The sequence below is a fragment of the Schistocerca americana genome, chromosome X (assembly GCF_021461395.2).
Source record: "Schistocerca americana isolate TAMUIC-IGC-003095 chromosome X, iqSchAmer2.1, whole genome shotgun sequence".
Lineage (NCBI taxonomy): Eukaryota > Metazoa > Arthropoda > Insecta > Orthoptera > Acrididae > Schistocerca > Schistocerca americana.
This window is the reverse complement of record NC_060130.1, coordinates 256,800,512-256,825,478: the sequence shown is the minus strand read 5'-3', so window position 1 is coordinate 256,825,478 and position 24,967 is coordinate 256,800,512. Positions and strand designations below refer to the sequence as shown.

General features: G+C 39.4%; 1 protein-coding gene across 2 annotated transcripts in view; it reads right to left on the bottom strand.

Moving 5' to 3' along the window:
* The window catches only part of LOC124554695 (cyclin-T-like), a 115,481-nt gene extending 91,015 nt beyond the window's left edge, over positions 1-24,466 (bottom strand). For both annotated transcript variants that reach the window (XM_047128321.1, XM_047128320.1), the window contains exons 1-2: positions 24,130-24,466; positions 20,530-20,743 (exon numbers count right to left, since the gene is read on the bottom strand). In XM_047128321.1, the coding sequence (XP_046984277.1) occupies positions 20,530-20,743; positions 24,130-24,272 (357 nt within the window). In that variant the 5' untranslated portion in view covers positions 24,273-24,466. The remainder of the gene's footprint in view (positions 1-20,529; positions 20,744-24,129) is intronic.
* Between the last annotated feature and the right edge of the window lie 501 nt (positions 24,467-24,967).

The window sequence follows — 24,967 nt, the reverse complement described above, 5'->3', positions numbered from 1 at the left end:
TTCATAGGCGGGCTGTTAGATTCGTTACTTGTAGGTTTGATCATCACGCGAGTTTACGGAAATGCTTCAGGAACTCGGGTGGGAGTCTCTAGAGGAAACGAGGCATTCTTTTCGTGAACCACTAATGAGGAAATTTAGAGAACCAGCATTTGAGGCTGACTGCAGTACAATTTTACTGCCGCCAACTTACATTTCGCAGAAAGACCACAAAGATAAGATAAAAGAGATTAGGGCTCGTACAGAGGCATATAGACAGTCATTTTTCCCTCGTTCTGTTTACGAGTGGAACAAGGAGAGAAGATGCTAGTTGTGGTACTAGGTACCCTCCGCCACGCACCATATGGTGGATTGCAGAGTATGTATGTAGATGTAGAAACCCACCTGTGAGACGCCCACGCCCACACCCACACCCGCGCGCACAGTGTTTAAGAAAAATCATCAACTTTGTCCTCAACTTGCAAACTATAGGATAGCAGAAGGAGAATGAAATTTTATATTGTAAGTCCTTGTATTGATATGCTGTTATGTGCAACGAATCGAGTTTAGCCCGCAATTCCTTCTGGAGGAACTAAAAGCTAAACGTCATTTTTTTTTTTATATATTTTTTCGACCAACTTTACTTCGAACTCTCCATATGAAAATTGATCAAGAACTCTCTTTATTACTTTGCTTGTGCAAAAAGTTGTACAAAATGGCCTAATTTCGTTCCTTTCAAGAAAATACTGCCGAAATTGTGTGTCTCAAATTTGCAGAAAATTCATGAGTGCACTGTTGATAGCTGTGCCATGGGGTCAAACAAATGACTATATATCCAGAAGCATTGAATCGGCGACCCTGAGACTTTACCATGTTTACTGGGAACATATCCAAATGCTGGGAACATATGCAAATACTCATACAAAATTAGATCAAAATACGTGATGGTCATGTAGGAACCTCTAGACCACTTGCCATGGAATGACAGCTACATTTGCTATATCAACTGCAGAGTACTAAAAGCATAAAATATTATGAGAAATATTACATGCTAACTTGTCATCAGCTCAAGAAGCCCGTCTATTGCATGGAGCTATTAAAAAATCACTGAATTCATTAGGCTGGTTAACCTAGAGCCCAAGTTCAGCAAAAAATGAGCAGCCCATTGAACTTCCCTCCTTGTTTCACTGTTCAACTGAAATATTACAAAACAATTTAATAGCACTATTTTTTTAAATAGATCTAAGCTGCTTCAGGAGCCATACTGAAAATTTGTACCAACTCATGTAAAACCTATACATCTTTGACTTATTTCTTTTGTAGGATCTCTCTTAGCTTTTTTGCTTCTGAATATAACTGTACTTGTCAGCCTGATGGGCTTTGGCACAAATATCTGTCGACTGAGGAACAAACCACATCTTTTAATCATGTTCATGACCTGACAAAAGGCACCTGACCAGATTCAGCACTCATGTTGGTTACAAGGTCCATTATATAGACGTGGGTGGAGAGCCTAGTGTCCTTTCATACTGTATTAATTAAAAGTTGTCACAAACTAAATTTCAGTGTATAAATTATATGAATAGTTTATCTGACTGCTGTTTAAACTGTCATATTCATCTGTCACAGAAAATTAGGACAATATGGAAAAGTCTGCCATATATAATACCGCAGTGAACTCCTTACTGTTGATAAAATGCTACGAACTGCTCTCATGAATAAACCAACTCTTTAAAAAAAAAAAAAAAAACTCCAAGGAATGAAGTTTCTTAGGGTTTAAACTAACAACAGGGAGGCTTCTTATTTCCCGAGTGATTTTTTTCTCAACAATTTTCACTTTTATCCAAACAATTTTGCCTTCTGATGGGGAGGCAGAGAAACTCTTCCTTCTGGAGGTGGTGTTAATACTGTTTTTGATATTAAGTGACAGGAACTTCTGAAACACTATCAGTGTTGTGCTTACTGGTGTTTGTTCAGAGATAACAGTTTGTTTATATAAAGGTCGTGCAAGTTTTATTGATGTTTCAGCAGCCTGAATCTGCAAAAATGTGCTTGCCATCGAAATAATTATTTTTGGGGGGAGTGGCAGTGGAAACTAGTGCAAAAACTGTTCAATGCAGAACAATGCATATCATCTTCACTTCAGAGTACTTGTATACATTTTATCATCATTAGCAAATACTGGACAATCCTTATCTCAAAAGGCACGGTTTCCTAGTTGATGCATGTCAGTGGAGATTATAGGATTAATCCTAACTCTTGATCAGGCTGCCCACAAACCGCACAAGTTGTCTATTCTTTACCCCTATCCCTCTCCATCCCTCATTTTCAACATATGAAACATGAATACGCCAGTGTTCCAACACGTAAATTGTTGAAGCTTTTTCTACAAGAAGGGTTCTGTTTATACAAGGGTGGTTTGAAAAGTTCTCGGAATCACCACGAGAGGTCAGCACTGGCGCAACGAGTTGTTCATGTAATATTCATTGGACTGTTGCCTGTAAACACATGCAATGTCAGTACTCTTGGAAGAGAGCTGTGGTAGTGATTTGGCTCTGTTGTTGTTACTGCATAGTGATTTTTGAAGATGGGGGGGGGGGGGGGGGGGGGGGGGAATCAAGATTCGAGCAGTGATTAAGTACTTTGTAGAGAAAGATATGAAAGCAAAGGCCATTCGTGCTGATTTCCAGAATACACTGAGGGACTCTGCTCCTTCATATTCAACTGTTGCCAAGTGGACAAATAAATTTACATTTGGTCAGAAGAGCTTAGATGATGAGCCACACAGTGATTGGCCAAGATGTGTCACTACTCAAAAAATCATTGCAAAACTGTACAAAATGGTCATGGAGGATCGCCAATGGAAAGTGTAAGAAATTGCTCATGCTTGGAAGATGTCATCTGAAAGGGTATATCACATTTTAACTGAAGAATTAGAAATGAAAAAATTAACTGCAAAATGGGTGCTGCGACAAGACAATGGGGGCTCCCACACATGTGCCATTGCCCTGGTGAAATTACACAAACTAAGGTATGACTTGTTGCCACACCCGCCTTATTCACCTGATATGGCTCCGTCAGACTTCCATCTCTTCCCAAAACTGAAAATTTTTCTTGGTGGATGAAGATTCACTTCAAATGAAGAATTGATAGCTAGAGTTGACAATTATTTTGAAGGCCTGGAGGAAACTCAATTTCGAGATGGGATCGAGGCACTGGGACAACATAGGACCAAGTGCATTAATCTACAAGGAGACTATACTGAAAAATAAAAAAAGTTTCACTGATGTAAGTACTTTTTTCTATTCAATTCCGAGAACTTCTCAAACCATCCTAGTAAGTTCTTTTATGGATTTCAGTGTCCCACAGATTAGTTTCAGTAGGTTAACACATTTTTGGAGTATATTAAATATCCTTGCCACATCAATGGAGGGAAAACTAACCTGTGCTGCCCAACTTCTTCCATGCAATTTCCTAATGATTTAGGCAAAATAATCTTATATGCCCTGCAATATGTTAAAAAGTGTTGTGTGATTGTAATCTCCACTCAGAAAGTTCTTTACTGTAACTCGGTAACTGTACAATACAGAACTGACGAGTGCCATGGGTATAGAAGTCTAGACACTTCCCCGCAGTTTTCACAGGATACACTCCTTAATTATTTATCACATCACAGAATTGTTGCTACATATTTAGAGGAGTACCTGTACCACCACACTAAAAATGACACACTTGCAAGGCTAAGTAATGAGCCACACATTTCCATTTCTGTAACTACTTCCTGTGCCTCTCTCTCTAGATACATACAGGATGTTACTCATGAAAAGCAAGGAATCCTGGTTCAGGTCCTCGCCTGGCACAAGTAGTAATTGGTCACAGTATATTTGTGTAGGAGCTCTTTTTTTTTTTTTTTTTGGCAGAATCTTATGGCAGAAGAAATGAGGATATGGCACACAACTACTGAAGCAAATTGAAAATTCAAAGAAATTATCTCACTACTACTTTCACCTAACAAGTTTTGTAGGAGGCATCTACAGACCACAAACTTTAACCCTAGGAGATGATGAGTAAACACTGGTTCCTTCAGTGGAGCAAGCAGATACCTTTGAAAGGTGTTTTGACAAAGTAATAAATCCTGAAAATCTGGTAGAAGCCAAAGAACTGCAGAGATTACAGGTGATGGAAGAAGTAGTCCCTGAGCCAGCAAGAGGTGAGATAAAAATATGCTGAAGGCCCTTAAAAACAATAAGGTTCCAGGCAGTAGTGCCATCACTGCAGCATTTTTTCAGTACAGGGAAGGGGAAGCTGTGATAGAAGGTATGAGATAGCTTAGTACAAATATGGTCAGCAGAAGAAATACCTGCAGAATGAAAAAAGGCAACTACACTCCTGGAAATGGAAAAAAGAACACATTTACACCGGAGTGTCAGACCCACCATACTTGCTCCGGACACTGCGAGAGGGCTGTACAAGCAATGATCACACGCACGGCACAGCGGACACACCAGGAACCGCGGTGTTGGCCGTCGAATGGCGCTAGCTGTGCAGCATTTGTGCACCGCCGCCGTCAGTGTCAGCCAGTTTGCCGTGGCATACGGAGCTCCATCGCAGTCTTTAACACTGGTAGCATGTCGCGACAGCGTGGACATGAACCGTATGTGCAGTTGACGGACTTTGAGCGAGGGCGTATAGTGGGCATGCGGGAGGCCGGGTGGACGTACCGCCGAATTGCTCAACACGTGGGGCGTGAGGTCTCCACAGTACATCGATGTTGTCGCCAGTGGTCGGCGGAAGGTGCACGTGCCCGTCGACCTGGGACCGGACCGCAGCGACGCACGGATGCACGCCAAGACCGTAGGATCCTACGCAGTGCCGTAGGGGACCGCACCGCCACTTCCCAGCAAATTAGGGACACTGTTGCTCCTGGGGTATCAGCGAGGACCATTCGCAACCGTCTCCATGAAGCTGGGCTACGGTCCCGCACACCGTTAGGCCGTCTTCCGCTCACGCCCCAACATCGTGCAGCCCGCCTCCAGTGGTGTCGCGACAGGCGTGAATGGAGGGACGAATGGAGACGTGTCGTCTTCAGCGATGAGAGTCGCTTCTGCCTTGGTGCCAATGATGGTCGTATGCGTGTTTGGCGCCGTGCAGGTGAGCGCCACAATCAGGACTTCATACGACCGAGGCACACAGGGCCAACACCCGGCATCATGGTGTGGGGAGCGATCTCCTACACTGGCCGTACACCACTGGTGATCGTCGAGGGGACACTGAATAGTGCACGGTACATCCAAACCGTCATCGAACCCATCGTTCTACCATTCCTAGACCGGCAAGGGAACTTGCTGTTCCAACAGGACAATGCACGTCCGCATGTATCCCGTGCCACCCAACGTGCTCTAGAAGGTGTAAGTCAACTACCCTGGCCAGCAAGATCTCCGGATCTGTCCCCCATTGAGCATGTTTGGGACTGGATGAAGCGTCGTCTCACGCGGTCTGCACGTCCAGCAGGAACGCTGGTCCAACTGAGGCGCCAGGTGGAAATGGCATGGCAAGCCGTTCCACAGGACTACATCCAGCCTCTCTACGATCGTCTCCATGGGAGAATAGCAGCCTGCATTGCTACGAAAGGTGGATATACACTGTACTAGTGCCGACATTGTGCATGCTCTGTTGCCTGTGTCTATGTGCCTGTGGTTCTGTCAGTGTGATCATGTGATGTATCTGACCCCAGGAATGTGTCAATAAAGTTTCCCCTTCCTGGGACAATGAATTCACGGTGTTCTTATTTCAATTTCCAGGAGTGTATATGCCTGATTTTTAAAATGGACACTGACACAAAAGGGTGTAATTACTGAAGGATCTCACTGCTGGAGATAGGATGTAAAGTTTACACCACTCTCAGTCAACTAAAACCACTGCTCGGAAGAACTGTAGGCGCATATCAGTGTGAATTTTGTGGGCAAAACTCTGAATCTATACAACCAAGCTAAGGTTACTGGTCCACTATGATAAAGCGAAGTATATGGTACTCTTGTCAACAAAACAATATGGATTACATCAGCACAGATGTTAACAATTTTGAAAGAGTCGAAACATTCCAGTACTTGAGGTCAGTATTGTCAAATAAAAGTGAGGCAGTGAAGAAAATTTGACTACAGTGGGAAGGGCATGCTCTCCAAGCAGAGGGTACTCTCCCTAACACAGTATTAGTAAATCAGCTAACTGGTAGACATCCAAGAGGCTGTCCATGAATGAGGTGGAAAGACAGAACTTTAGTGACCTGGAAAGAGCAGATCCAACAGCCAGCACTGAGGATGCCCAAGACAGAAGTAAATGGGCAAACATATGTAATCAATTTTTGTAATGTCACAATTCTATTCAGTCATGATTTGTGGACTGGATGTGTTGATCATTTTGTTATGTTTTATATTTATGTATTTTGTATATGTCTTCTGTCAGGAGCCTAAAAGACCTGTTTGTGTGCAATAAATGATAAAGATGATGATTCTGCAGTTAGAAATACAGTGGTTTCAGTATCATAACTTGTGTGGCTGAACTGCGCAAACACTAGTCACAAATGAGCTGAGCGTGAGTACCTAAGCAGACACCCAGCAACAGATATTACACACATTCTAGTTCATCACTGTGTAGGACATTGCCAGTCAATAAATATCATCATCTAATAAAATTAAGCTTATTATCATGAAGAAGTCATGAGACCCTTTCACAATAGAAACTTCATGAATTCCACATACAGAACAAATTGTTCATCCTTCTGCATGTATCTGTCACATTCTACAAAAAATTTCACCTGCAAATTAAATATCCAACTTGTTCACATTAACTGATACATGGTATGCTTCCTTCAGAACTAGAGGCTTCACAGCTTCAAATCTGGCCACATTCCTATTTGTAATGGTGCACTGGCATGAGTACAGTTAAAAATATAAAATTACCAACTGCATTTTACCACAATTGAGAGTTAACTGGACAACTTGAAGGTAGCAGAAATAAAATTAAAATGGAGGAAAAAATCTACTAAAATGTAAATGACATTCTTTCTAGTCACAGTGAACACTATTCAAAAATTTAATAATGACATCTATTGCTAATTCTTTTGTCTTATCTTGTGTAGTTGTAAATTACTGTCACTGTCTCCTCACTGCAAACAAATGTGTATGAAGAAATGATACGCTTGTATCTGTAATAGGGAAGGAAACATACTTATTTAAGAAGGCAGACAAACTGGTGTATAGCACATTACATGCTCTGTTTAACCTGACTGCTTAGTAGTAGTTTATGACAGTTCATTTGTAATGGTAACAGGTAAAACTCCACAAAAAATGCTAAAAAGGCGTAACAGCTTTCTGAAATACACGCCCACAGACGAAACAAATAAACAGAAATGCTGTGAGGAACAACAATGATCCTGCAGAACAAAGTAAGAAACTCTTAATACATAGCAGAAAAATTACACAATTCAAAGAAAAGTTAGTACATGAAACAAAGCATCACTCAACAACTAAAATATGTTGTGTCAATGACACAACATTGAGGAAGAAGTTTCTCGAATCATATTTGACACACACTGACATGGGAAACATACAGTGGGGAAGGCAGGCAGCATCTGGGATGAAAGTACAACAGAAGTTTTGTAACACATGGAGCAAATTAAATTGCAAATTGAAATACCATTCTCTATTTATTACAACTTTAGTGTATATTGGCTCTTATTAATGAAAATATAACCCCACTCCAAAAACTACTTACAGGTATAGTAAGAACAGGCAGTAATTTGTGTAAATTCAAAACTTAAAAAATAAAGAAGGTCTTCTGCAGTCTGTTTAAGAGAGCATTCAGGATTGGTTTATGAGGATCTGAGAATGCTATTTCCAATACCCACCACAAACATTACAAATTACAAGGGGGAAAAAACAGCTATTGAAACATGTAATTATTTGTTTTTTTTTCAGTGTGACATTATTCCAAACAAGGCACAATACAAAAAGCTACATATGTGGGACAAAGTTGTATGTTGCATGTAACATGGGCCATCATTAAGAGTGGAAACTCTCTTGTGAATCAGGGAAGTGGGTTGTTTCCAACAGGTTTCTCTGGTAAAAAACAGTTTGCTGGATCTTTAGAACAATATTCTTAGCAGTAAAATATACCTAAAAGTAGTCCTGAACTTCAACGCGTGTTGAAAACCAATTTTCAAATCATGATTTCTTAGCAAGAACTTTTATCCCTCCTCTTGTAATTAATTTCGACTACAGATCTGTTCGCTACCACTTCACCATCATCAAGTGGTAAGTGGAAGTTTCAGTCAACGCACAGAAAGCCTACATGCTGATAGTGGACAGATATTATCACACTACTCATAACCAGATGAATTGGTACATTATCTGATAAATCACCAAATGATGATAAAAATCCATTTTCTTCTTCTTCTGAGCTGGTCTGCAGTCTCAGGAGACAACTATGTATATGTAAGAGAGAAGGAATGTGTGTTTCTGTGTGTGTTGCACACACTAAAACAGACTTTATTCAAAAGCTAAGCAAGTTATTACCCTCCCTCCGCCTCTTCTGCCTTCTGTGCAGCCTCTTTTCTATTTGGTGAGTTCCAATACCATATCCTCACACATTCCTAATCCTCCCATCACCCCAAACAATCAGCTACAAAGGAGCACCCCCTTGTCACACAGTATCAGCCTGGACAGGAACAACTGGAGCATATTGCTTGCCAGGGCTTTGATTCACTACCATTATACCTGGAAATGAGGGACACCCTACCCATGACCATCCCCACCCATCCTAAAGTGGTATTCCATTGGCCACCAAAGCTACACACCATCTACATCTACATGGTTACTCTGCAATTCACACTTAAGTGCCTGGCAGAGGGTTCATCGAACCATTTTCATACTACTTCTCTACTATTCCACTCTCGAATGGCGTGCGGGAAAAAGGAACACCCAAATCTTTCCGTTCAAGCTCTGATTTCTCTTATTTTATTATGATGATCATTTCTCCCTACGTAGGTGGGTGTCAACAAAATATTTTCACATTCAGAAGAGAAAGTTGGTGATTGAAATTTCGTAAATAGATCTTGCCGCAAAGAAAACTGCCTTTGTTTCAGTGACTGCCACCCCAACTTGCACATCATATCAGTGACACTCTCACCCCTATTTGCGATAACACGAAACGAGCTGCCCTTCTTTGCACTTTCTTGATGTCCTCCGTCAATCCTACCTGGTAAGGATCCCACACCGTGCAGCAACATTCCAGCAGAGAATAGACAATTGTAATGTAGGCTCTCTCTTTAGTGGGTTTGTCGCATCTTCTAAGTGTTCTGCCAAAAAAGCACAGTCTTTGTTTCGCATTCCCCACAATATTATCTATGTGGTCTTTCCAATTTAAGTTGCTCGTAATTGTAATTCCTAGGTATTTAGTCAAATTGACAGCCATTAGATTTGTGCAATTTATCATATAGCCAAGATTTATCAAATTTCTTTTAGTACCCATATGGATGACCTCACACTGTTCTTTGTTTAGTGCCAATTGTCACTTTTCGCACCATACAGAAATTCTCTATAGATCATTTTGTAATTGGAATTGATCTTCTGATGATTTTACTAGATGGTAAATTACAGCGTCATCTGCAAACAATCTAAGGGGGCTGCTCAGATTATCACCTAGATCATTTATGCAAATCAGGAACAGCAGAGGGCCTTTGACACTACCTTGCAGAACGCCAGATAGCACTTCTATTCTACTCGATGATTTACTGTCTATCACTACGAACTGTGACCTCCCTGAGAGGAAATCACAAATCCATTCACACAACTGAGATGATACTCCATATGCAAGCAATTTGATTAGTAGTCGCTTGTGAGGAGTGGTATCAAAAGCCTTCTGGAAATCTAGAAATATGACATCCTGGTCATTCCTATGCCAGTCCCACTCACAATACCTTGTCGTTGTTGTTGTGGTCTTCAGTCCTGAGACTGGTTTGATGCAGCTCTCCATGCTACTCTATCCTGTGCAAGCTTCTTCATCTCCCAGTACCTACTGCAATCTACATCCTTCTGAATCTGCTTAGTGTATTCATCTCTTGGTCTCCCTCTACGATTTTTACCCTCCACGCTGCCCTCCAATACTAAATTGGTGATCCCTTGATGCCTCAGAACATGTCCTACCAACCGATCCCGTCTTCTGGTCAAGTTGTGCCACAAACTTCTCTTCTCCCCAATCCTGTTCAATACTTCCTCATTAGTTATGTGATCTACCCATCTAATCTTCAGCATTCTTCTGTAGCACATTTCGAACGCTTCTATTCTCTTCTTGTCCAAACTATTTATCGTCCATGTTTCACTTCCATACATGGCTACACTCCATACAAATACTTTCAGAAATGACTTCCTGACACTTAAATCTATACTCGATGTTAACAAATTTCTCTTCTTCAAAAAAGCTTTCCTTGCCATTGCCAGTCTACATTTTATATCCTCTCTACTTCGACCATCATCAGTTATTTTGCTCCCCAAATAGCAAAACTCCTTTACTACTTTAAGTGTCTCATTTCCTAATCCAATTCCCTCAGCATCACCCGACTTAATTCGACTACATTCCATTATCCTCGTTTTGCTTTTGTTGATGTTCATCTTATATCCTCCTTTCAAGACACTGTCCATTCCATTCAACTGCTCTTCCAAGTCCTTTGCTGTCTCTGACAGAATTACAATGTCATCGGCAAACCTCAAAGTTTTTATTTCTTCTCCATGGATTTTAATACCTACTCCGAATTTTTCTTTTGTTTCCTTTACTGCTTGCTCAATATACAGATTGAACAACATCGGGGAGAGGCTACAACCCTGTCTCACTCCCTTCCCAACCAATGCTTCCCTTTCATGTCCCTCGACTCATAACTGCCATCTGGTTTCTGTACAAATTGTAAATAGCCTTTCGCTCCATGTATTTTACCCCTGCCACCTTTAGAATTTGAAAGAGAGTATTCCAGTCAACATTGTCAAAAGCTTTCTCTAAGTCTACAAATGCTAGAAACGTAGGTTTGCCTTTCCTTAAACTTTCTTCTAAGATAAGTCGTAAGGTCAGTATTGCCTCACATGTTCCAGTGTTTCTAGGGAATCCAAACTGATCTTCCCCGAGGTTGGCTTCTACTAGTTTTTCCATTCGTCTGTATAGAACCTGTGTTAGTATTTTGCAGCTGTGACTTATTAAACTGATAGTTCGGTAATTTTCACATCTGTCAACACTTGCTTTCTTTGGGATTGGAATTATTATATTCTTCTTGAAGTCTGAGGGTATTTCGCCTGTTTCATACATCTTGCTCACCAGATGGTAGAGTTTTGTCAGGACTGGCTCTCCCAAGGCCGTCAGTAGTTCCAATGGAATGTTGTCTACTCCGGGGGCCTTGTTTCGACTCAGGTCTTTCAGTGCTCTGTCAAACTCTTCACGCAGTATCGTATCTCCCATTTCATCTTCATCTACATCCTCTTCCATTTCCATAATGTCCTCAAGCACATCGCCCTTGTATAGACCCTCTATATACTCCTTCCACCTTTCTGCTTTCCCTTATTTGCTTAGAACTGGGTTTCCTTCTGAGCTCTTGATATTCATACAAGCCGTTCTCTTATCTCCAAATGTCTCTTTAATTTTCCTGTAGGCAGTATCTATCTTACCCCTAGTGAGATAAGCCTCTACATCCTTACATTTGTCCTCTAGCCATCCCTGCTTAGCCATTTTGCACTTCATGTCGTTCTCATTTTTGAGACGTTTGTATTTCTTTTTGCCTGCTTCATTTACTGCATTTTTATATTTTCTCCTTTCATCAATTAAATTCAATATTTCTTCTGTTACCCAAGGATTTCTACCAGCCCTCGTCTTTTTACCTACTTGATCCTCTGCTGCCTTCACTGCTTCATCCCTCAAAGCTACCCATTCTTCTTCTACTGTATTTCTTTCCCCCATTCCTGTCAATTGCTCCCTTATGCTCTCCCTGAAACTCTGTACAACCTCTGGTTCTTTCAGTTTATCCAGGTCCCATCTCCTTAAATTCCCACCTTTTTGCAGTTTCTTCGGTTTTAATCTACAGGTCATAACCAATAGATTGTGGTCAGAGTCCACATCTGCCCCTGGAAATGTCTTACAATTTAAAACCTGGTTCCTAAATCTCTGTCTTACCATTATATAATCTATCTGATACCTTTTAGTATCTCCAGGGTTCTTCCATGTATACAACCTTCTTTCATGATTCTTAAACCAAGTGTTAGCTATGATTATGTTGTGCTCTGTGCAAAATTCTACCAGGCGGCCTCCTCTTTCATTTCTTAGCCCCAATCCATATTCACCGACTATGTTTCCTTCTCTCCCTTTTCCTACACTCGAATTCCAGTCACCCATGACTATTAAATTTTCGTCTCCCTTCACTATCTGAATAATTTCTTTTATTTCATCATACATTTCTTCAATTTCTTCGTCATCTGCAGAGCTAGTTGGCATATAAACTTGTACTACTGTAGTAGGTGTGGGGTTCGTATCTATCTTGGCCACAATAATGCGTTCACTATGCTGTTTGTAGTAGCTTACCCGCATTGCTATTTTCCTATTCATTATTAAACCTACTCCTGCAATACCCCTATTTGATTTTGTGTTTATAGCCCTGTAGTCACCTGACCAGAAGTCTTGTTCCTCTACCTTGTCACAGTTATCATATCCCTGTGAAATACAAGGCGCAAAGCCTGTTCAATCCATCCACCCAGCACTTCCTGCTCCAGTCTTGTCACAAGCTTATCCTACCCTATCAGAGGCAGGGCTACCTGAGAAAGCACCCATTTCATATATCAACTCTGCTACAATCACTGCACAGCTTCTTATGTAGGTATAACAACCACACAGTTGTTGACCAGTATTAATGGCCACCACCAGACAGTAGCCAGGCATGAAGTTGACCACCCAATAGCACAACATGCAGCTCAGCACAATATGCTCTATTTCAATGGCTGCTTCACAACCTGGGCCAATTGGATTCTACCCTCCACAAGCAGCTTTTCTGGACTGTGCAGAAGTTATCATTCCCACACACCAGTTCCTCCTGTAGCCCTCCTGGTCCCAACATCCACTAACCCACTCCCCACATCCCCCACCCAATAGCTTCCCCTTCCTCTGTCTAGTGACCCTCTCCCAATCCATGTCACCTTCATCATGCATCACACCTCACAAGCTCCAGTACCCCTCCCTTCCATATTCCAAGTCAGCAAACCTGCTGCCTCTCCCCAAGCCACTACATCGACGAGGAATTTATTCCAAAAGTTAGCAAGTGTTTCTTCTCTTTTGCTTGTGCCTATCAACAACCCAATGTTTCTGCTACTCAGTAAATGGGGTCCTTTACTCCTGAATTATTTAAAATAAATTAAACCTAGTCAAAGGTTAGAATCAACTCACAATGTAGCCACTATGTACATTTAAAACATACTAATATGTTAGAAATGGAAAGTGTATTTGGAATTCCCTGACTGCATATCATTTACAATTAGCTCACAGCAGATTGGTAGGTGTCTTACACACATAGAACTATTTCTCTAGAACTAGAACTACATAAGGGGGGGGGGGGGAAGGGATTGTGATTGTGATCGTACTGAGGACTTGCTGGTGGGCAGGGTGCAATGTGTTATAATTATCACCCACAGGCATAATTTTAAGTGTGTGCCATCAAAGCGCGATGGGGACAACCACATCTCAAAGTTTTAGAAAATAATTAACTACCAATGAGATGGCATTTTTTGACATTTTAGTTATATCTTGTCAGATCTTGAAAAACTATCTCCTGAATGTTAGTTCTCGATGTCAAGGAAGTTAAAAAGTTTCTTTCATGAAACATAATAATGTAGTATTTCTTTCTCTGCATGATTAATGATAACTAGAATCTGTCATGCCAAACAAATACCAGGGAGTAGCAGGGAATATGAAGTTTTAATGACCACACATTACTGCAAGGATGTGAAAACTGTAATGTTTTTACAAATAGAGTGGCTAAAGACACTTGTAAGGGTTGTACATCTCTGCCCAAACTCTTTGCCTTTAAATATGTCTGCCTGTGTCTGTATATATGTGTGTGTGTGTGTGTGTGTGTGTGTGTGTGTGTGTGTGTGTGTGTGTGTGCGCGCGCGCGCGCGCGCGCGCGCACGAGTGTATACCCGTCCTTTTTTCCCCCCAAAGGTAAGTCTTTCCGCTCCCGGGATTGGAATGACTCCTTACCCTCTCCCTTAAAACCCACATCCTTTCGTCTTTCCCTCTCCTTCCCTCATTTCCTGACGAAGCACTCGTTGGTTGCGAAAGCTTGAAATTTTGTTTGTGTGTGTTTATTTTTATTGTGTCTATCTACCAGCGCTTTCTCGTTTGGTAAGTCATAAACTCTCTAAAAACATTGATAAAATTACTGTAATTATCAGCATTTGCAGAAGTAACAATAACAGCGAGAAGAGTGTTCTGTATTATGATTTCAATCCTGTGAAGTAACATACATGTAATCAAAATGAGAAAATAATGTCTAGGAAATATGGGTTCTAAAGTGCATTCCTTAAGAGCTATGAGCACTTGTTCATCTTTACCTCAGCAACACACATCACTCCTACTGAACAAGTGCTCATATCTCTCAAGGTAGGCATTTCAGAGTCCATGTTCACTAGACTTTTTTCTCGTTTTGGTGCATACTACCATCTCTGGAAGGTTCCAAGAGGAGTTCTATTTCACCTTGTATATGCTATTAGAGATACGGCTACCATATATGGAAAGAGTTATTATATATATCCCTCCTGGAGGACATCATTTTACTGTAGTAGGCATCCCCAGTGCTGGGGAGGGAAGGCAAGGGGGAGAAGGCTTTGCACGCCTCAATGAAGCTCTGCCAGCTTTGCCAGCAGTAGCATAGCTTCTGGTAGGGCCACTCAAGCCAGACAAGCCTTAGCAGAGGAGCCTGACAAAGTGTGTCACAATCTGATTATCTTGATAAACTGGCTTGTGCCTGGGCCAAAATTTGGTATCCCCTACAAAGCACTTGAGAACTGTGGGTCAACTATTTGCTTTCCTTAACCCACACTCCAAAAAACCTGGATGGGCAATAAGCTGAAATAACACCTTCCATTTTTGTACTTGCTCCAACATTTCAGTAAGGAAAGTTAGACATAAGCTGAGATGTAAATCAATTATTACTTTAAGTTTCATCATATCAAACGGTTTGCTCACACAGCGTCACAATCTTAGCTGCCAGTTTGTAGAGATCAAGCAAACAAAGGGCCAAAGGAAGTCATCACATCAATAACAAAAGGCAATGGTGCTTCCTTGATTGCCTACCAGCATCTGATATTACAGACTTACTTCCAGATATCTCACTCATTTAACATCTACTATTCTGCTGGATAAAGGTGTGTAATTCAGATAATATATGTTGCCCACTCTACAAACCCTTTTAGACAGCTCTCTTAACAGTTGGACATACGCTCCAGTATCACACCAGATATACTACCTCAGAAAGTTTGTTGCCAACAATGATTCAGAATTTTCGAACAGCAGCAATATCCATAAATGTAATATTAGAACGAGAAATGGCTTGCACTTTTTGTCACTCAGGCATTAAAATTTTTCTGTAGTTCCATCTTGTGTAAATGGAATTGGACAGCAGCTGGTCAAAGACTTGAAGAAAATAAATACCAACAGTTGTACTTTTATTAATTATTTTATTTGACAACCAGTTTCGGAGCCTCATCGATACCATATTCAGGCCCCTGTACAAATCTACAAAATCAAGCTTACCATAGACAGCAAATCTGATACGCAACATTAGTTATTATTTAAACTAAATTAACCATACATATGCATCAGTAAAAAAATTTAAGACAAAGTAAAATGCATGACATACAACACTGGTCACAGACTAGCCTGTACCTATTAAACGTATTAATAAAAACCGCTTAAAATACAATGTCAACACAATATTATGAAATAAAGTAAAAGTTCCCATATTGTAGTAATTAGAAAAGCCTTCATTGAAAAATAGGCTGAATCATGTCGTACAAACAATGGTATCACATACAGTGACCATACTGTAACGAAATGTCCTAAAGACAGACAATTTGTCTCACTTTATAAATATTGAAAAGTAAGGAGCTGAAATAATGAGTGCATAAAACATATTCCTTTATCAGGTTTTACGCATTCGGTATTTCAGCCCCTCATTATTTAATACACATGTATTGGGACAGATTCTCTGCCTTCAGGACGTTTCGTTACAGAACAATCACTAGATGTGATACCATTGTTTGTACGATGTGACCCAGCATATTTTTCAATGAAGGCTTTTCTTATTACTACAATATGAAAACTATTGTTTTACTTCATAGCATATGCATGGTTAATTTATTATAAGTAATTACAACTGGTGTTGCGTATCAGATTTGTTGTCTACAGTAAGACTGTTTTTGTCAATTTATACAGGGGCCCGAAAATGCTGCCAGTGACACACAAAACTAGTACTCAAAGTAATTAATAGAAGTACAGATGTCAGTATTTATTTTCTTCAAATTAAAACCTTAGACAAGTTACACAGGAAAGCAGAATTTACTATACGCTAAAATTAATTTCAAACATCAAAAGACATCAGAAAGAGACGAATGAAGTTCTATAGACACCTACACAGATTACCTGGAAACAGAATAACTAAACATCTATTGGACTATGTGACATTCCTTAAAGCATCAATACCTTGGGTAACTGAAATTAAGAAGGATTTGAGAAAAGCAAAAAACTGACATAACAAACACATCAGACAGAAGCAAAATTGACAAGTGGAAGTTTATTCCAGAGAGGGAACCAAAACCATACCAACCAAAGTGGACCAAAGAAAGAGAGAAGGCCTTTGGGGAGAAAATGAAGACATTTTGGTAAAAGAAAAAGAACCACAAGAAAGAGAAATCACCTGCTTATTGTTCTCCAATGGGGATATTCACTAATAATAATAATAATTTCAAACACAAACTGAAATCTTACAGCTCCTTCAACTCCATGGAAGAAATTCTTAATGTACAATTCTAATAACATGTATGTGTGTGTGTGTGTGTGTGTGTGTGTTTTAGAGAGAGAGAGAGAGAGAGAGAGAGAGAGAGAGAGAGAGAGAGAGAGAGAGAGAGAGAGTCCAGTTTGATCAAAGAGTGACACAGCACAATGCTCAATAGTCTGCTTCACTGATTCACAATTCATGCCACCATAATTGCATAGGTGGAAATTCTTGCTCCCTTTAACATTTCCTTCAGTCTTACAACCATCTGGGCATAAACCTCAGATAGTCCTTGCCCTACACTTACCTCTGGCCCCAGCCACCCCAACAGTTTGCTGACTCCTTGCTTCCATTCTAGGCTACCTTGTTCATTTTATATTAACCTGCCCTCTTCAAAAATCCTAAAATGTAACTATCATTGTCGTATGTCGACAATCTTTATATAGCATAGTACTCTCTTCCTCTGCTGCCCATTCCACCCTCAACTTTCACCGTTTCCTTATCCTCAATCTTTTGCATGTGTACCTCACATGAACTGTGCCCATCCAATACAACCACTTCCGTCACAAACAATAGTGCAAAAGTATCATATTTCTGTCAACTGTTATCTTGCCTCTGCAACTTACAATTTGGTCTCACTGTGTGACATAGTTCCATCTGTTATACAAATTTATATATACTCTTCATCAAATACCTTTAATGTCAGTTACATTAACAAAAACTTCCATTTCCCAAACTCTTTTACAATAGACATTATCTTACATGGAGTTTTCGTGCACTATACTTTCAATACAACCAAACATGTAGCAACTGTTTGTCACCTCAATTTGTTGTTGTTGTTATCTTCGGTGCAGAGACTGGTTTGATGCAGCTCTCCGTGCAACTCTATCCTGTGCAAGCTTCTTCATCTCCGAGTAACTGCTGCAACTTACATCCTTCTGAATCCACTTAGTGTATTCATCCCTTGGTCTCCCTCTACGATTTTTACCCTCGATGCTTCCCTCCCACACTAAAGAGGTGATCCCTTGATGCCTCAGAACATGTCCTACCAACTGATCCCTTCTTCTAGTCAAGTTGTGTCACAAATTCCTTTTTTTCTCTCACAAAGTCTATTCAGTACCACCTCATTAGTTACATGATCTACCCATTCAATCTTCAGCATTCTTCTATCGCACCACATTTTGAAATCTGTTTCTATTCTCTGCTTGTCCAAACTATTTATTGTCCATGTTTCACCTCCATACATGGCTACACTCCATACAAATACTTTCAGAAAAGACTTCCTGCCACTTCACTCTATAGTCGATGTTAACAGATTTACCTTCTTCAGAAGTGCTTTCCTTGCCATTGCCAGTCTACATTTTATATCCTGTCTACTTCGACCACCCTCAGTTAGTTTGCTCCCCAAATAGCAAAATTGGCTTTGAGCACTATGGGACTTAACATCTATGGTCATCAGTCCCCTAGAACTTAGAACTGCTTAAACCTAACGACATCACACAACACCCAGCCATCACGAGGCAGAGAAAATCCCTGACCCCGCCGGGAATCGAACCCGGGAACCCGGGCGTGGGAAGCGAGAACGCTACCTCACGACCACGAGCTGCGGGCAAATAGCAAAACTCATCTACTTTAAGTGTCTCATTTCTAAACTAATTCCCTCAACATCACCTGATATAATTTGACTATATTCCACATTTTACACAAAGACACACACATTTATTAACTATACAGGGTATCCCAAAAGGAATGGTCAATATTCAGGGATACGACAGGAATGACCATTTGAAAAGTCTGCTAAACATGGGCTCCAAAATGCATACCTTAATATCTATGAGCACTTCTTTACCTTTGGTATTGCGGAACAAATCTCTTCTACTGAAAGATCTTTGCTTTCCACATTTTGGGATAAGAAATTGTCTAGTAAACATTGCTCTAAAATTAATACTTTATGAGCTATGAGCACTTATAGAGTAAAAGAGATATGTTTCACAGCAGTGAAGATGAACTTGTGATCATAGCTCTTAACATATGCATTTTCGAGCCCATGTTTACTAGACTTGGTTGCTTCAAATAATAGCTCCTGTCGCATCCCTTAATATTGACCATTCCTCATCGGATACACTGTATATTTTACAGGTTTCACATTGAAGTATTCATCACAACACCCCTTATAAAATCATGAAGGAGTTTCAAATCTCAAATAAGTTCACTGAAATAATTAAAGTATGTATCAGTCATTCAAGAGCAATAGTAAGAACTGGATGAGCACACTCAATATTTCCCCACGAGAACTGGGCTAAGACAAGAAAGTGCACTGCCATGGGTACTATTTAATCTCATCCTGGAGAAAGTCTCATGAGAGAGAGCAAAGTTAAGAGTGAGTAATGGGCTACTAATGGAAGGTGGCAGGTTTCAGATATTTGCTTACACAGATGACATATTGTTAGTGAGCAGGAGTGAACAAGACCTTGGGGAGATGTATAAAAGGATCACCTCAGCAGCAGATTAAGCAGGACTACCTATCAATAAAACAAAAATGGAACATATGCAAGTGGACACAACCAAATATGCACAAGAGCACTTCACAGTTAACAGACCCAAGTTCAAGTACCTGGGAAGTAGGTACAATTATTGTAATAAAACACACACAGATTCAATATTTATGCTGGCTCCAGATGTCTATATGCCCTCAGAGATCTGTTCAAGTATAAAGCCGTATCACATTTTATGAAACAAAGATGCTGTTAAATGTCCCATTATCCCCTATGGTTCAGAAAGCTGGACACTTGCTAAAAGGGACACAGCTTCCAACATTTGAAAGAAATGTGATGAGAAGAATATGGAGACTGGTAAGAGAAAGAGACACTTCTACAGAAAGAAATAATAACAAAAGTTGTGACATCATGAACCAGCCGAACATTTTACAATGTCAAAAGAGCAGATGACTGCAATAAGTAAGTATCACAGTCTGTATGCTAGAGACCTGATTCCGTTATCAAGCTTTCATTGCCCATATTACAACAAAAATATCCATGGGTAGGCCAAGAAAGAGTGGAAAACAACATAAAGAAAGATTTGGAAGTTCTGACTGTAGTCAATTGGGAGGAAACAACGACAGACAGAATGCAGTGCAGACTGATTGCTGATGCAACACGTTGTCTACAGGGCTGATGACTCCTCGATAAGTTAGTAAGTATATTGCAGATTTCCTACAATTACCAGCCAACCCCCCCCCCCCTTTTTTTTCAAATTATGTTCAATTTCTTAACTAGCACAAATATTTGATTCTTAATTAACCTTTAATTCACTTCAGTATCAAAATTCTCATATCATTAATCCCTCAAAACTGTAAATATATTCTCTGTCTCACTTTATCAATCACAACAACAGGCGTTTTTCAAGAGAGCTTAAAAACAATACAACACAGGAATACAAGGATAATATACCACTCTCTATTGAAAGAGGAAAAGAATTACCTCAGATTTGGTATCCAATGGTTGCTGATGGTCTCTGTGCAAACACATGTGTGCCACTTTAATAACATGTTCCAGCTTCCTTGGCTGTTCTTCCACCTTTGCTGCCAAAAACAATGATGCAGCAGCCATTGCATTGCGGTGAAAATGCGTGAATGAGTGAAACACATAGAAACGGTGCATGTATACAATTGCTGTATTGATGCATAGTTGAGTACTACGAAAGCTGTTAAGGTAAATTCATAGCAAACAGTGAAAATGTGATACTTTCATGTTAGCCATTGTTGACTTTAAGAAACCACATTCCATGAAAGATAAATGTAGCATCCTATGAGAAATTCCACTAGCTGTTTAAAGCAACATTACTGTTGTCAAAGCCCACACATTTCAAAGCACAATCAGGACTTCTACTTAAAAGAACTTCACTGAGCATTAATGGCAAAAATCAAATCATTTTCAGTACCACAACATACAAGCAAGCTCATCAAATGATTTAATGGGTAATTGAAACCAAGTCAGTACAAAAATAACAAAACATTAAATTCAAACTGCCTTTGGTCAAAGTTTCCTGTCCTGAAAACCCTACAACAGCCACAAGTAAATTAAATATATGGTTTCTATTGCCTGGAGTTCAGCTATAAAATATTTACAGAACTCCCATCATATAGCTTATTGGCAACTTCCTGGACCAGATCACATATATCCAGAATTCTCAAATAATTTCAATGTTTTCTTCCCTGTGAATTACAAAATATGTAAAGTGTGCCAACACTTGGTGAATAGAATATTTTTTGTGTTGAATAGAATATTTTCTATCATGCAAAGTTTCTTGGATTAAAATGGATGTTATGGGTTCAATAAGCCAATAAGTATGTATGGTGTGTTAACAAGGTGTTCTTTGTATTTAAAAAAATATGCTTCACTCATTCCTTCTGGAATGACCATATGATATGTAGCACATACAAATAATATCGCATGCCTAACATGAATTTTCAAATTTTCAAGTTTACTGTTACACTAGTCTTGGCACACAAATTTCTCATAATTAATTTTGTTATATTTAGAAACCACGTATAATTATCCTTCCATTTCATATGTCACGGTCAGTAATTTCTTAAAAACGCCAACACACATATTTTGCCCAAAATATTATGAAATGCCCCCTCATTTACAGAAAAAAAGATTACATGTACATGCCTAAATGATGCATAAGGATATTTCAGGCCATAAAGAACATTTGATGTACATGTTTGGTGGCAACAATAAAGTGAAATGTAACTATAAATAACCCAACAACCAATCAAGCAAAAAATAAACATTAGGTGACCAGACAAAGTTACAGGAAAAATCATAGGGAATAATAATAATAAAGTCATACCGCTTTATAACACTCAGCAGGGGAGGGGGGAGAAATTACACCCACAAAACAAATTACATTGCAAAAATAATTTGGGACTATAATGTATGAATTCTCAGAGTTACTAGTTGTATACCCAACAAAATATTGAAATCTTGCACAGTTTCAATTAACCATGACTTGAGCTATAAATGTAATCGACTACCGAATGACTGACTGATAAATACGGCCCGCCAATCTACAAAAGTAGAAATGATGAACAACTTTCAATTATAGGCTTTTATCATTCCTAACAGTTGAAACAATGTGTGGATACCCAAGGACTAAATATATCACAAACACTTTTTTCCTCAGTGCAAATGTTTTTAATTTTTGCAGTGCTCAGAACAGCATTAAGTGATATAAACTGGTAAGAAAAACTTAAGTACAAGAATTAGAGGGCCATACATTTGAGTTTCATATCCACATGAATTACTTAGCAAGAAAAAAGTATTTCACCTGAAAGATTAAACATTGTCAATTATATATGGAAATTAATCACAACATTTTGCAGTCTTCCAATCTTGATGACATAAAATGGCAGTATGGTAGTTCTGGTTATTACAGCATTAATCCCAACATTCACAAATATGGCAAAGGAGATTTTCAGTCAAATAGCAAATGCAGTGCAATTCTAGGCAAATAATTGTGATTCATAAATACTGACCTACATTGTGTACTGTGGACAAACCGTCTCTGTACTCAGATGAAGCACTAGAGAAAGTTGAACACCATGTGTCACTTTAAAGAAATCTCTAGCTGTTGTCCATATACATGCACATACACTACACCAATATCTGCGAATAACATTGAACTGAATAGTTTTCTTGAATAAAGTAGATTAAAGAAACACTAATTTCACAGAACAATGCCAGTATGTGAGTGACAATGATATTAATGGAACATGCTCAGCACTCAAACACCCTTGTTATATTCCTACAACAGATAACATATTGTTAACTCTTCGGTTTCCTAAATCTGTTCCACTATGTTAATATGGATAACTGTCAAATGATTCACAATTTTATTGTATATCTGGGCGCGAATATTTAAGAAGCGTTCCACGAAATAATTCCGAAATGGTAGTGATATGCCTTCAAATCTAGGATTAAGACATCTCATTAACGACACAACGGCAAGCAATGTTTTGATATCGAGAAGAATAAGAAAACACACACACACACACACACACACACACACACACACACACACACAGTGGACTACAGAATAATAGTAAAGCAGAAATCAAACGTCATAAACACGAATGCTTTGCAATTATAGTGCAGTTTTCTTGCACAAAATTTGGAAGAAATTCTGCATTTAACACGGATTGAATAGCAGAGTATGCATAAATGACGATCTTAACATTGCAGTATATAATGAGGGGTGAAATCCTCGACACAGTGTATCAGTAAACAGCTTTGTGAATCTGATATTAATGTCGAACAATGGAAAAACTATGACGGAATAATGACAATTATCACATAGCACAGGCACAGTTAGATGTATAAACACGACACTACTTTGGTATCTAGAACCTGAAATTGTTTAGTATTCAATTATATGGTTACAAATAATTTTAGGAAAAATGGACTACGAATAACTAGCCTTTAGAAAAAAAAATCATCTTGTCAGACAGTGAACTGTATATTTTAATTCTTTATCGTCAAAGGCGTCCAGTAAATAATCTAAACTATTAGCGTCACTTATGAAACACTAATCGCGCAAACTAGTTGACTCTTTGCGCAGTGACGGAGGGAAGCGATCGCAAACGCATTTCCCATTTACAGTTGCTCCCAACAGCCACCGCGCCAGATGTCAACTTACTTTGCGTATAAATAAAGATATTCACGCAAACTAAGTTAACATTTGACGCGGTGGCTGTTGGGAGCGCCAGTATATGGGAAACGCATTTACAGACGCTTCAATCCGCCACTGTGCCATGAGTCAGCTCAAAGAATGAATACACTTAGGAGTGTGAAACTCAAACAGATATGCCGTCTCTATCTTCTCGGATTAGCAAGTGTCAGCAGCACCTGAAATCTGAACTAAAACCATAACTTAAAGATCGAATCGCTAATAATCTCTAGATGATATATTAAAACGATTTGTACATGCTGGGCATTCACTGCATCTCACTACGGTAATAAAATACAACATAAACACAAAGAAACATGCCGACAGAAACATGGTGCACTGAAGGATACACAAGCAGCCTTTGACCCATATCCTGAATAAAGTTCGCTGCTTGTTGTCTATACGATAATTCTTTGTCCATATCATATCCACATCGTCTGCTTGGTGTGTTTCCTAGTTGCTCTTTAGAAAAATACCACTTTTCGTCCGCCATTGCGGTACTATTAACCAGATTTCATAACATTTACGCAAATTCTTCTTCGTCAAAGCAAATCATTTTTTGTCCTGCATGACGGCACTTTCACATAAAAGCTGAACACAATACATGATACAGTTGAATTCATGTCTGATATACTGTTTTGCACCAAACAACTAATACAACATTGCTACCTTGCGCCCAAAACACACGCACACTTACACACTACACTACTACACTAGACAATTGCGAAGCCTTTCTTTGCCTGTGATGATCTTTGGATGGAAAGAACGACGCATACGAGATAACAGGAACGACACACTTTTAGTCCCGCAACGTTGGGTGAGAAAATTTAACGAGAGTGGAAGAGTTTGGTCTGAGACTCTAGGATTTAATTAAAATTTAAAATGAAAATTTTGTTGTTACGGACAAACAAGATGTCCCACAAGGATCTATCTTGGGCCTATATTATTCTTGTTTTATATAAAGGAAATGCCGACTAACAAACATTCAGATACAATTCTATACGCAGATGACTTGACAGCGATAGTCTGTTGCAAGAAAAGAGAGATTTAAATAGCCATCTTCAGCAGGCTCTAGTTGAAATCGAGACCTGGGTGAGAAATAATGGTCTGAAACTAAATCTAACAAAGACATAAATCATTCACTTTACCACGAAACAAGCTGTACAGGATATACTTGAAATATTGTAT